Below are 12,939 nucleotides of genomic sequence, written 5' to 3'. Positions count from 1 at the left end.
AGAGACACGGAGCGCACCCAGGCTCTGGGGTAAGGAGGCTCGGCAGAACAGGCCCAGAATGAAGAGCTTCAGGCTGAGGACGTGCTGACCCGGTGAAGGGGACAACAGAGAAAGTTCCAGAAGCAGAAGCCTTCCAGGGGTGGAGCCCAGGGGCGCTCTACCACTGAGCTACATCCCCAGCGCCCCTTCTCCTTTTATTTTTTATTTTGAGACGGAGCCTTGGCTAGGCAGGCCTTAAACTTACAATCTTCCTGCCTCAGCCTCCTGAGTAGCTGGGGTTACAAGCAAGCAACACAGCACCTGACTTCAGAGTTACTCTTTTTCTTTTTGTGTGTGTGTGTGTGTATTTTAAGAAAAATCATATTTTTATAGCCAGACAGAAAATACACACAGAGAAAAATTACAAGCATGTGACAAGAGTTGGAGGGGTTTGAGGAGTGGGTCAGGGACAACTTCCTGTCTCCAGGGTTTTTTTCCTTTCCACCTCTCCATGGGCACCGCGGGTTGAAGCAGCCTGGCTCTCTCCTCTCCCTGCTCCCTCTATTCCTTCCTCAGTAGTAGGGATTGAATCCAGGGCCTCCACACTGAGCTGCACCCTTAGGCCCTTCCTCCCTTCTTCCCTTCCTCCCTCCCTTCCTCCCTCTCTTTCTTTCTTTTCTTTCTAGAACTAAGGATTGAACCCACAGTTGCTAAGTCACTCAGTTGCTCAGGCTGAGCTAGAACTTCCTTTTCTTTCTTTTCTTTAATGTATTTATTTGTGAGATAATGTCTATGTCATTCAAGCTGGGCTTGAATTCACTATGGAGCCCAGGCTGGCCTTGAACTCAGTACAATCCTTCTGCCTCAGCCTCCTGAGTGCTGGGATTATGGGTGTGCACCACCATGCCTGGCTCCTGGGCTGAAACTTGTGATGCTCCTGCCTCAGCCTCCCAGAGTGCTAGCATTATAGGCGTGCACCCCCCTACCTGTTTTCTTTCCATTAGTGTCTGTGGCTGTAGGAGCAATGGGTACACCCACAGGACAAACTTTGATCCTTTGAGCCCTTCCTCCTCCCCTCCCCTTCCTGGTCCCTTCATCGCTAACCCTGAGTCTTCTTGCTGCCCTGCCTCGCCTGCCTCAGTCCTGTCCCTCACCGGATCCCTCGAGTTCTGTCTCAGGCAGGGCTCTGTCTCCCGGCCCAAGCTGCCTCTTTCCGCTGCGGCCTCTTCTGGCTGTGGCCTCTGCCCCGGGGGCGTTGAGTCTCTGAGTCTCTGCTCTGTGCAGTCTGTTCCTTCTTTCCCGCTTCCTCTAATCCTCCTGAGCTTTGGGTTCCAGCTCATCGCCCGGGGATGCACACTGCAGCCCTAAGAGCAGAAAAGATGGTTTCTGGATTTCCTAAGCAGAACCCTTCGGGGAGGGAGTGGGAGCCCCAGCAGGGTTGGGCAGGCTCTGAGCCTGTGTCCATCCAGCGGGGCCCCAGACAGAACCGGCCGTGGCCTCCAGGAGGCGGGAGCCAGGCACAGCGCCCCCGTGTCCCAGGCCCCGGGCAGACACAGAGCTGGCCCCCAAGGGGCCACTGACGTGCTGCCAGGCCCCTCCTGGGCTCTCCCAGCCAGATCTGATCCCCAGTGTCCCCGAGCTGCGGGGGACCTCAGGAGCCGCACAGCCACACAGGTTCCCAGCCACTGCAGGCCTGGTCTGTGGGCTGAAGTCCTCCCCGCCGGGCTGCTCCGTACACAGTGGTCCACCACTGACCTTCTCTTGCGATCAGTGACCCTTTGTCATTCGCCCATTTGCCAAATATTGACTGAGCACCTGCTGAGGCCAAGTATGAAACTTAGAGCCAGGGAGATGAACCGGCCCTACCTTGTTCCTTAAGAACACAATAAACAAGACCATAAAAACCGCTGTTTTTTTACTTTCCAGTGGGAGGGACAAACCAGGGACAATTAGCAAATGGATGCATAGGTAAGCACACACTGTGGTGAGTTTGGTGAGTGGGTTCTGTGTCCCACGGCATGTGAGATAGGAAATGAAGGGTCAGTATAGGCCTGGGTAAGGGAAGCCTGCAGGATAAGAAGGAAGCAGGCACGGGAGCATGGGAAGAGTGTGTGCAAAGGCCCTGGGGTGCATAAGACTGCTCAGTGGAGGAGGCAGAGGACCCTGGAGCAGAGAAAGGAAGAGAGCAGAATCAGGATCCTGGGGTGTACTAAGCAGGGGCCTGGCCAGGAGCTTCGTGTTTATCCTAATGCAGGTGACAGCCAGCCAGTGGAGGCTCAAGCTGGAGGGACGTGACTGCTGATTTATTTACTTTTGGATGCGGGGCCTGAGCCCAGGGTCTCTCGCACACACTCTGCCCCTGAAATACACCCTGCTGTGATTTACCTTTGCTTGTTTGCACTGTGAACCCAGAGCCTCCTCACTAAGCCACCTCCCCAGCCCTTTGTGCAGTTTTATTCTGAGACAGGGCCTCACCAAATCACTCAGTTGCCCAGGCTGGGCTCTAACTTGTAATCTTCCTGCCTCAGCCTCCCAGAGCCCTAGGATGACAGATGTGCACCCCAGCCCCTATGGCTTCCATCTTTATTTTTTTATTTTTTTTTATTTTTTTGGTTTTTCTCCGGTACCGGGAACCGAACTCACGACCTTGCGCTTGCCAGGCAGGCGCTTTGCCGCTGAGCTAAATCCCCAGCCCCAGCTTCCATCTTTAAAGAGCTGGGTTCTTAACCTCATGTGCCCAGTCCATGGAGCTGTCTCATTTCTCCGTCCACCTTCTCAGGAGCAGCCTTGCTGCCACGGCTCACGCCACAGGCCACCCCTGCCTGCCCGCCCACACTGTCTGGAGGGTCACTGGCGGCCTCTGAGTTCACGGTGGCTCCTTGCTCCTCACCACTGCAAGCTGCCTGCCCTTGTGATCCTGCATCACCTCCTCCTCCTCCTCCTCAACTCCAGGGTCCTCTGCCTCCCGCCTCGTCTCTTCCCCCAGCACCGTTCTCTTTGATCACCGGGCCCTTGGGCGCTGTGTGCTCATGGGCCGTTAATTCCGCCTCTGAGGCTCCAGGCACCCATCTGTACAGGGCGACCATAAAAGGTAGCATGCGTTCCCCTGGCCCCCTGCCCCCTGGGGATGAAGTGGGTCACCAGGTACACAGCGGGAGAACAACTGCTGGCACAGGGTCAAGGCCTCAATAAATGCTCACTATCAGGATAGCTCAAGGGCATCCCAGACTTATCATGCCCGAGTGGGACTCTAGTTTTTTTCTGCAGCTGATGCCCTAGAGATAAAAGAAAGACCACGCCAAACTTCCCCATCGCAGCAGATGGAGCAATGACCCACCCGCGGTTTCATTCCCAGCACTCAAGAGGCTAAAGCAGAAGGATCCCAAGTTTGAGCACAACCCAGGCAATTGAGCAAGACCCTGCCTAAGAAAGGAAAAAAAAATCTGACTGAGCAGTATTATAGAATTAGCTAGAGTCTAGCTAAGTTGTCAAGTTCCTGGACAGAGTTTGAACTTGGGATCTTCCTGTCTCAGCCTCTCAGAGTGCTGGGATTACAGGTCTGGATCCACACACCAGGCTGAGTGTAATCTGTTTCTTAGTGTGAAAGCCAACTGCCCAACAGACCTTCTTGGCTGTCTCATTAGATGAACTATCAAAAGCCTACTCCTGCAGGGGGAATGGATCCCCAGTTACCTGTAGCCCCTGCATTTGGTGTATCTGGCCCATGTCACCTAGAAGTGGAATTGCAGGGTCTCAGGACATTTCTGTATTTTGTTTTTGTGTTTTTCAGACAAGGGCTCACTCTGTAGCCCAGGCTGGTCCTGAACTACAGCTGCCCATCTGTGCAGGGCTACTATATAGCTCAGTCTGGCCTCAAACTCCAGGCAACGCTCCTGCTCAGGAGTGCTGGGATGACAGGTGTGTACCACCAAGCCTATTATTCCTTTTTTTAAACTTTTTGTTTTGTACTGGAAATTGAACTCAGGACCTTGCACTTGCCAGGTAGGCGCTTGTGTCGCTGAACTATATCCTTGGCCTATTATTCTATTTTTAAAGGCATAATTTGTCTCTCTAGTCAGAAACCCTATACCTATCTGGGAGTGGTGGCATGTGCCTGCCATCCCGCATTCAAGAGGCTGAGGCAGGAGGATCATTATGAGTTTGAGGCCAGCCTGGGGTACATAGTGAGTTCAAGGCAGCCTGAACTGTATAGCAAGACTCTGTTTAAAAAACAAAAACAAAAACAAAACAAAACAAAACAAAAAAAACGAACAAAGAAAAAACGCTATACTCACTAAACAAGAATTTCTGTCTATGGTCTGTGTCATGGTTTTGTTTTGCTTTTCTGGTACTGGAGATTGAATCAGGTCCTTCCCACTAACTTACATCCCCAGCCCTTTTTATTTTTTATTTAATTTAATTCACATATTTATTTATTTTATTTTTGCCTTTTTGAGACAGGGTCTTGCTGCGTAGTTCAGGCTGACCTTGAGCTCACTTTGTAACCCAGGCTGGTCTCGAACTTGCAATGATCCTCCTGCCTCAGCCTCCCAAGTGCTGTGATTACAGGTGTGCCCCACCATGCCCAGGTCCTTATTTTTTATTTTAAAACAGAGTCTTGGATTAGGTGTTAAACTGCCCAGGTTAGATTGGAACACATGATCCTCCTGCCTCAGCCTCCCACAGTGCTACTTTCTATGTGTGTGGTTTTGTGTTGTTGTTTTTATTTTGTTATATGAAACAGGGTCTTGCGACATAACCACCATGCGCAGTCAAATCCGATTACTTCAGATAGCTCATGTAAGTGGAATCATGCAGTATTTGTTTTAGCCTGAGACAAAATTTCTTTCCATTTTAAACCGAGTGTGGTGGTGCATGCCCTCATCCCAGCACTTGGGAGGCTGAGGCAGAAGGATCGTTATGAGTTTAAGACCTGGGCTACAAAGTGAGCTCAAGTCCAGGCTGAACTGCATAGCGAGACGCTGTCTCAAAAAGACAAAAAAAAAAAATCAAAAACAAATTTCTTTTCATTTTAAAAAATTTAATGTATAATTTTACAAATTAATCACTCACTATTTTGTACTTGTGATGAAACCCAGGGCTTTCCCACTGAGCTACACCCCTAGCCCTTTTTTCGGCTATTATTATTTTGACACAGGTTCTATTTAAGTCACAAAATCGCTCAGATGGGGCTCAAAGTTATGATTCTCCCGCCTCAGCCTCTCAGAGTAATGGGATGACAAGCCTGAGCCACCACCCGGCTTTCTCCCCACTTTAAGAGCGCGCTGCTGTCTGGAGCCCGTTCTGCGGGTGCCTTCGCTATCAGGGGCTTTCCGCGATCACCCCACCCGCCAACATCTGGAATGGCCGTGAAGCCGGGAGGAGACAAGAAACTTGGAGAGAATGGACGGCTGGCGCGCGGCTGGGCTTAGGTCCTCTTTTCTAAGGTGTGGGCGTCATTTTCCTAACCCAACCAGAGGCTCCCAGCTGTAATCGCTGCGGACAAGAAGGTGTCTGCAGGAGTGGGCACTTGCCTCTGAGCGGCACCGGCCCCTAAGCGCAGGGAGCGCAGGCGCCCTCGGGCAAAGGGAGGGCCACGCACATGGGCAGCTGGAGAGGGGTCGGACCGGTGAAGGACACGCGGACGCCCAAGGCCGGGCCACCTGGAGGCTCATTAGATGGCGGGGATTTTCTTCCCAGAAATAAGATACTCACACCTCTCTAAAGAATGTCTTTGTTCTGTAGAGTTACATTTCATGGTACTTGCAGAAAACGCTCTCTGCCTCCCCAGCTGCTGCAGCCGGCTTCTGCCTCACGCTCTCCTGACTGGAGCCCGTTAGTTGATCTCCACTCGGCGAGATGGAGTCACTTTGGGGTATTAAAAACTCTAAAGAGAAGAGTTCTTCTGGCAACCCTTTTTGGAGCCCCTCCTAGGGAGCTTTCTGCTTTCGCCCTACAGTAAATGCTTTTCCTCAGCTCTCCTCTCGCTCTCTACCTGTCATTCTTTCTGGGTCAAGAGAAGAACCCAGCCGCCGAAGCTAATAGGAGGATGTGCGAGCGTCTTCTCGGACTTCACTCTGGATTTTTTGGTCTCTTTCCTAAAGTGAGATTGCTAGATCACTGGTCTTTCTATTCTTAAATTGGGATAATTGTATGTGTTCTATAATGGTTGCACCATTTTACAATCCTGACAGCGTGTGGTGGTTCCACACTTTGCATATTCCCAGCCGGGTGTGGTAGCTGGCGCCTGTAATCCCAGCGATCAAGAGGCTGAGGCAGGAGGATCATTGCAAGTTCGAGACCAGCATGGGCTACAAAGTGAACTCAAGGCCAGCCTGAACTGAATAGAGAGACCCTGTGTCAAAAAGACACACAAAAAAATTCCACATTCCCACCCACACTTATTTCTTAGTATGTTTTAAAAATAGTAATCAGCCAGGCATGATGGTACATGCCTGTAATCCCAGCACTTGGGAGGCTGAGGCAGGACGATCCCATGAGTTTGAGGCCAGCCTGAACTACATACCGAGGCCCTGTCAGAAAAAAAAAAAAAAACAACAAAGTAACCATTCCATTGGATATGGTGTGGTAGCTCACTGAGCTGTATTTCTAGTTCTCATTGTGGTTTCTTTTCTTTGTCCTTCCTCTCTGCCCCTTCCCTCCCCTCCCTCTCTCCCCCTCTTCTTTTTTTCTTTTGTTTTTTAGTACCAGGAATGGAACTCACAACCTCATGATTGCCAGGCAGGCGCTATGCCGCTGAGCTATATCCCCGGCCTCTTCTTTCTCTCTTAGCCATGGTCTTACTAAATTGTCCAGGCTGACCTTGAATTTGTGATCCTCCTGCCTCAGCCTCCCCAGTGCTAGGTTTGATTGCAAACCTGTGCCACCACATCCCTCCCACACTGTCACTGTGGTTTGATTCATTTCTCTGATTATTAGTGATGTCCAGTATCTTCCTATGTGCCCGTTGGTCACTTGTACTTTTTCTGTGGGGAAATATTCGATCAAAGCCTTTGTCCAGGGGCTAGAGCTCAGGGGTAGAAGGCTGTTGCCCATTTTTAATAGGATTGGGTGTTTTGGCTCTGTTGTGTTTTAGTTTTTGAGACAAGGTCTTGCTATGTATGTGGTTCAGGATGGTCCCGAACTCACTATGTAGCCCAGGCTGGCCTTAAACTCATCTTGAGCTTCCTGTATCAGCCTCTCGAGTGCTGGAATTATAGGCATTTGCCACCAAGTCTGGCCCAATCTTCTGTTTCTGAGTGTTATGTTTTGCTTTGTTTGAGATATGCTTTCGATATGCAGCCTAGACTGACCTCAAACTCAAAGTGATCCTCCTGCCTCAGCCTCCCGAGTGCTGGGACTACAGGCATGTGCCACCACCCCCTGCTGTACTGCTTCTTGATGACGCAATGAATCTCTTCTCCAAGCTGCACTAGGGACGAGGAGAGCCTCAGTTCTGCTTTGCTGAGCACAAGCTCAGTGCTGGACTCAGGGTACATGGAGGTCAGTGGGGTGCTTTGCTCCCCTCAAGCTGAAGGGAAGTACAAGCGAGGAGGTGGCGCCGGGCCAGCGTGACAAGGCCATGGTGTGGACATGTGCGTGTCAGCTGAGCCCCAAAGTGACCTCAGGGTGTGCTCGGTGCGTGAGGAGAGGATGAGCCTGTATCAAGAAAACAGGGCTGGGGATATAGCTCAGCGGCACAGTGCCTCCCTGGCAAGTGTGAGATCCTGAGTTCAATTCCCGGTACCAAAAATAAAAAAAAAAAAAAAGGAAGACAGAACCTCCTGGGTATGGTGGCACACACTTGTAATCCCAGCACTCAGGAGGCTGAGGCAGGAGGATCACTGTGAGCTTGAGGCCAGCCTGGGCTACAAAGTGAGTTCAAGGTCAGCCTGAGCTGAATAGCGAGACCCTGTGTCAAAAAAAAAAACTCCCCAAAAGGAAGACAGAACCTGTGCTGAGGCCCAGGTGCCTGGTGTGCAGGGCTTCAGGGGCAGGAAGGGTGTGGAGTGAGGGTGGCCTCATGGCTGGGGTGGGAGGAGGGAGGACTGAGATGGAGAGGTAGGCCCTGCCTCTGTAGGGGCCCACAGGGGTAGGACTAAGCCTGGTGGGACGTTAAGGCTACATTTAGGAGGGGTTGGGGATTTAGCTCAGCGGCACAGCACCTGCCTGGCAAGCGCAAGGTCGTGAGTTCGATTCCTGGTACCGGAAAACACCCCCCCCCCCCAAAAAAAGGCTACACTTAGGAGCAAGGAGCCTGAGGGGTTTTTGTTGCTGTTTTGTGTTTTTTGAGACAAGGTCTCACTATGTAGCCCAGGCCGACCTCCAACTTAAGGCAACCTTCCTGCCTCAGTCCCCCAACTACTGGGACTACAGGTGTACGCCACCACACCTGGCTCCGGCTGGCTTCTTCACAGCCCTGCAGGCTGACCCTGTCTTGGCGTGGTGATCTTTCCTGGAGCCCCAGTGGGGGTGGGGAGGAGAAAGGAAGGTACTGTCTGTCCTTCCGGGCCGCCACACACCTCGGGGCGCCCACAATAAACGCTGTGTTTGTTTGAGAAAGTACTTGGCTTCAGCTGTACTCTAGCAGGAGGAAGAGCTCAAACAGGTACGGCAGGACCGAGGTGGCCCGCAGCACGGGGACGGGGGCGGGGGTGGGGGTGGGGTTGGACAGAGCCCCAGCTTGGTTGTGGGGGGACAGGGCGGTGGATTTGAAGAAACCCAGGGGCTTTTTTCTCACCACCAACCCACGTCCCCAGGCAGAATGTACGCCAGATGTTAATGGCAGGGATGCACGCTAAGAGGCTCTCCCATGTGCTTAGCTCCGGGTGGACCTCTTCACGCCACCCGGTTCCACAGACATCGCTGACCAGTGTCCCCTGGCCCAGGGCGGTGCACGGCCCGCGGTGATGACGTGGGACAGGGAAATCGATGGCAGTGTGCACTGTGTGGGGGAGAGCACGGAAGTTGCTAAGTTGCCCAAGCTGGGCTCAAACTTTCCATCCTCCTGCTTCAGCCTCCTAGAGTGCTGGGATGACAGGCGTGCGCCCAGTTTGGGGCATGTTTTTTGGACAGCGAATGCCTTGCTTTATTCTAAGAACTTCTGGGTCTCCTTCCCTGGGACCCGGCCCAGCGTGTGGTCTCTGGAGAGGTTTAGGATGGACTGAGGAGCTGTGTGCAGATAGGAGATCACCCCCCTCCCTCTTCAGGTGCTGAGGCTGCACCTCCTCTTTGGGATCCATCCCCACACTCACCGCGCCTGGTTATGTGTCATCCTTCCTGTCTCCTTCCCTTGCTGGAAGAGAGCTGGGCCCCTGACTGCATGGTGGCCCCTTTACCAGGACAGGAGCCCAGGTTTCTAGTGGAAGCTAATAACTTGTTTGGAGTATATGAGATGTGAGGTTTTTTTTAAAAAGGTGAATGTTTAAATAAAAATCATTACAGTAAAAGACATGTTGCCGTGGATTCCCCTAAAGATCTTCCCCTTTCCTTTTATTTTTTATTTTTGTTTTTTTTTTCTGGTACTGGGAATTGAACTCATGACCTTGTACTTGCCAGGCAGGCGCTGTGCCGCTGAGCTAAATCCCCAGCCCCCTCCCCGCTTCCTTTAAACGCACTAATCCCATTGGTTTTGCCACTTTCTGAAGCAATTCTGGGAGTCCCCTTTCTTAAGTGTTCTCTCTCTTTCTTCTCTCTTCCTTTTTCATTTTTTTCAGACAGGGTCTGGCTATGTAGTGCAGGCTGGCTTTGAACTATGTAGCCCAGGCTGGCCTGCAACTCACAGCGATCCTCCTGCCTCAGCCTCCCAACTACTGGGATTACAGCCATGCCCCACCATGCCCAGTATTCCTGAGCATGTTTATGAGGTGTGATAAAAAATACAGTGAATGCTGCCAATGAGAGCCATCCAATGGAAAGGCAGGCCATAAGAAAATGACGGTGTGGCCTCATCCATCTTATTCACTGGCTCTGGTACCGAGCGACTTTGGACTCTTCCCTAAAGTCAAAATGATCATGGAAGGGAAATGTCTTAAATCTATTCACAACATCAAGGACAGTGCAACTAAAGACACTCAGGAAAGAGGACTTGCAGAACTGCTGCAGAAAGTGGCAAGAAGGATGGGCTAAATGTGTTCCAAGTGAGTGGGGGGGACAATAGGTCATAAATTTTTATTTTTTAATATTTTATTTTTGTTTTTTGGAGATAGGGTCTCACTATGCAGTTCAGGCTGGTCTTGAACTCACTTTGTAGCCCAGGCTGGTCTTGAACTCACAACGATCCTCCTGCCTCAGCCTCCCGAGTGCTGGGATTACAAGGGTGCACCACCACGCCCGTCTGCCAGACCATCTGTGGCCTTGGACACTGTGGCCAACGCCCACCTCCTTGAAACTCTTCTCTCCCTTTTGTTATCTACACTGACCTCATCGTTCCCCCGTCTGCACGGTAACGACTCAAGTTTGCCAGATCTCTGCCTCTGCCCTTCTCCTCCCTGGATGTCCGTACCTGGATGTCCCAGAGGTTTGCCACACTCAGCCTGCTCCAAATGGAAGCCACCAGCTCCCCCAGAACCGACTTTGGTAAATGGCATCCCCATCGATTGGTGGCCCGAGCTGGAAAGTGGGTCCGCCCAGCAGTGGTGGGCCTGTGGCACACGTGCTGCGGCAGGCTATCTGTATCACTGAAAGCTCAGAAAGGTGCCAGGTGCGGTGGCACATGCCTGTAACCCCAGCACTCAGGAGGCTGAGGCAGGACTGTCACACGTTCATAGCCTGAATTATAGAGTGAGACCCTGTCTCAAAAAACCAACCAACCAACTAAACAAACAAATAAACAACAACAACAAAAACCCAAACCACACCACCACCACAAAGAAAGAAACCTCTGAGAGGTCTGCCATCACTGGTACACCCTCGTGTCTCACTCCATGCATCTGAAAGCTCTCAAGCAAATCGTCTGAATCCTGTTTTTTTCTGGTACTGGAGATTGAACCTAGGAAATGTCAAGCCTTGTCCCAGTTCTCTTGTTTTTGAGACAGCGTCATGATAAATTGCCCAGGGTGGTCTCTCACTTTGGATCCTCCTGCCTCAGCCTCCTTAGTAATATTACAGGACTGTACCGCCACACCTGACTCAATCACCCACCCTACCCCTCTTTTTCAGTACTAGGGATTGAACCCAGGGCTTCACACTGAGCTACACCCCCAGCCCTTTTTATTTTTAATTTTGAGACAGGGTCTTACTCAACTGCCCAGGCTGGCCTTGAATTTGCAGTCTTCCTGCCTCAGCCCCCTCGGTAGCAGGACCACAGATCTGTACCACTGCATCTGGCTGCATCGTGCTCGGTCTCCCGCCATGCTGCGGCCGCACAGGGAGGGCCGGATACCTCCTAGAAGGCCCCGGGCTGTTCTGAGCGCCGACAGAAGCCTTCTTTCCCTCTGAGACGCAAGCTTCTCCACGGTGTTTTCCCCCGCCCCTCTGAGACTCATTCAGAGTTCTCCCTTCCCTCACTGAGGGTCCCGGGAAGGAGGCGGGCCCTCTCTTCTCTTCTCCAGGTGAGCAGGTTTTGACGGGCTCTCCTTTGGTGGTGTGCTTGTCTGAATAATAGACCTGTTTGTTTTCCTTCTCCGAATATGAAATCGCAGTATTGAGTGTGCTCTTTCACAAGGCACACGGAGCCCGCGCACCCGCGAGGATCCCCGGTCCCAGCCCAGACCCATGGCACATCCAGGGGGAGAGGGACCCCGCACCTCCCCGGCCTCCCCCAGCCGCGCAGCCACGTGGTCCTGCCTGGCTCGGCCTCACAGGCTCCGCATGCCCGTGGGTCTGCAAGGGACCCGCCCCCGCTCCCGGGCTCAGTCTGCGCCCTGACTTTACTGAACCTCCGTCTTGCTTTTAAGCTCTGCGCCCAGCTGAGAGAAGCATCCAGCCCAGGGCAACCCCTGAGGGCGCGTGCAGCAGGGAGGTAGAGACACTGGTGATTGCAAAAAACAAAAGGCTTTTATTGCAAAATAAGAAACGGCCCTTTTCAGGGCTGCCGGTCCCTGCCCACCGCGGGCTTGGGCGAAGCGGCCCTATGGGCTGGCAAGTAGCTGGCGGCCACCCCAGGCCGGGGCTGGAGAAGGACGGGGTCTCCATGTCCCTGTGGGTCGGTTCCTTCGGCTCCCCGGCCTGCAGCGGGTGGCGGCCGGAGAAGCAGGGGGCAGGGCGGGTCTCCCAGTCCAGCAAGAAGCTGCCTGGCGTCCGGGGCGCGCGGGTCTCCGAGGCGGGCGCTCGGCGTCCCCTGCCGGCTCACACGTAGTCCCGGCGGTCGTAGGTAGTGCTGGCGCCGGCGGCGGGCCCGATGGAGCGCGGCGCGGAGTAGACGATCTTGGAGGGCGCGTACTTCTCCTCGCGCGGGGGGCAGGAGCAGCAGAGCAGCGAGCCCCCCAGCAGCAGCAGCGCTGCGGCCGCCCAGCCCACGTACAGGCTGGAGCCCAGCTCGCGCTTCTGCGACTCCAGCACCAGGGGGTTGTAGAAATCCCGGATGATGGAGTTGGCCGACCAGGACACGGGGATCAGCGTGAGCAGGGAGGACAGCAGGAACACCGCGCCCGCCGTGATGGTGATCTTGGCCTTCATCGTGTCATTCTCGACGCAGTTGGTGCACTGGGCGCCCACGAGCGCCACGAGGAGCCCGAAGGCGATGAGCACGATGGACACGACCATGAGCGCGCGGGCCGCCTGCAGGTCCTGCGGCAGCGCCAGCATCGAGTCGTACACCTTGCATTGCATCTGGCCGGTGCTCTGCACCACGCAGTTCATCCACAGGCCCTCCCAGATGATCTGCGCCGTGACGATGTTGCTGCCGATGAAGGCCGACACGCGCCACATGGGCAGCGCGCAGCAGAGGATGGTGCACACCCAGCCCAGCACGGCCAGCGCCGAGCCGCCGATCTCCAGGCCCATGGACATGGTTGCTGC

General features: G+C 53.4%; 1 protein-coding gene across 1 annotated transcript; it reads right to left on the bottom strand.

Annotated features, from left to right (window-relative positions):
• Positions 1-11,954: 11,954 nt before the first annotated feature.
• LOC102022673 (claudin-3) lies at positions 11,955-12,939 on the bottom strand (the record flags this gene model as incomplete). Its single annotated transcript, XM_005396764.2, is given in 1 exon segment — positions 11,955-12,939. A coding segment is annotated over 1 exon segment (663 nt). The 3' UTR covers positions 11,955-12,267.

Source organism: Chinchilla lanigera, unplaced genomic scaffold (assembly GCF_000276665.1).
Source record: "Chinchilla lanigera isolate Chin_1 unplaced genomic scaffold, ChiLan1.0 scaffold00055, whole genome shotgun sequence".
Classification (NCBI taxonomy): domain Eukaryota; kingdom Metazoa; phylum Chordata; class Mammalia; order Rodentia; family Chinchillidae; genus Chinchilla; species Chinchilla lanigera.
Note: the sequence above shows the minus strand (reverse complement) of the source record. Positions and strands in the feature narration are given on the sequence as shown.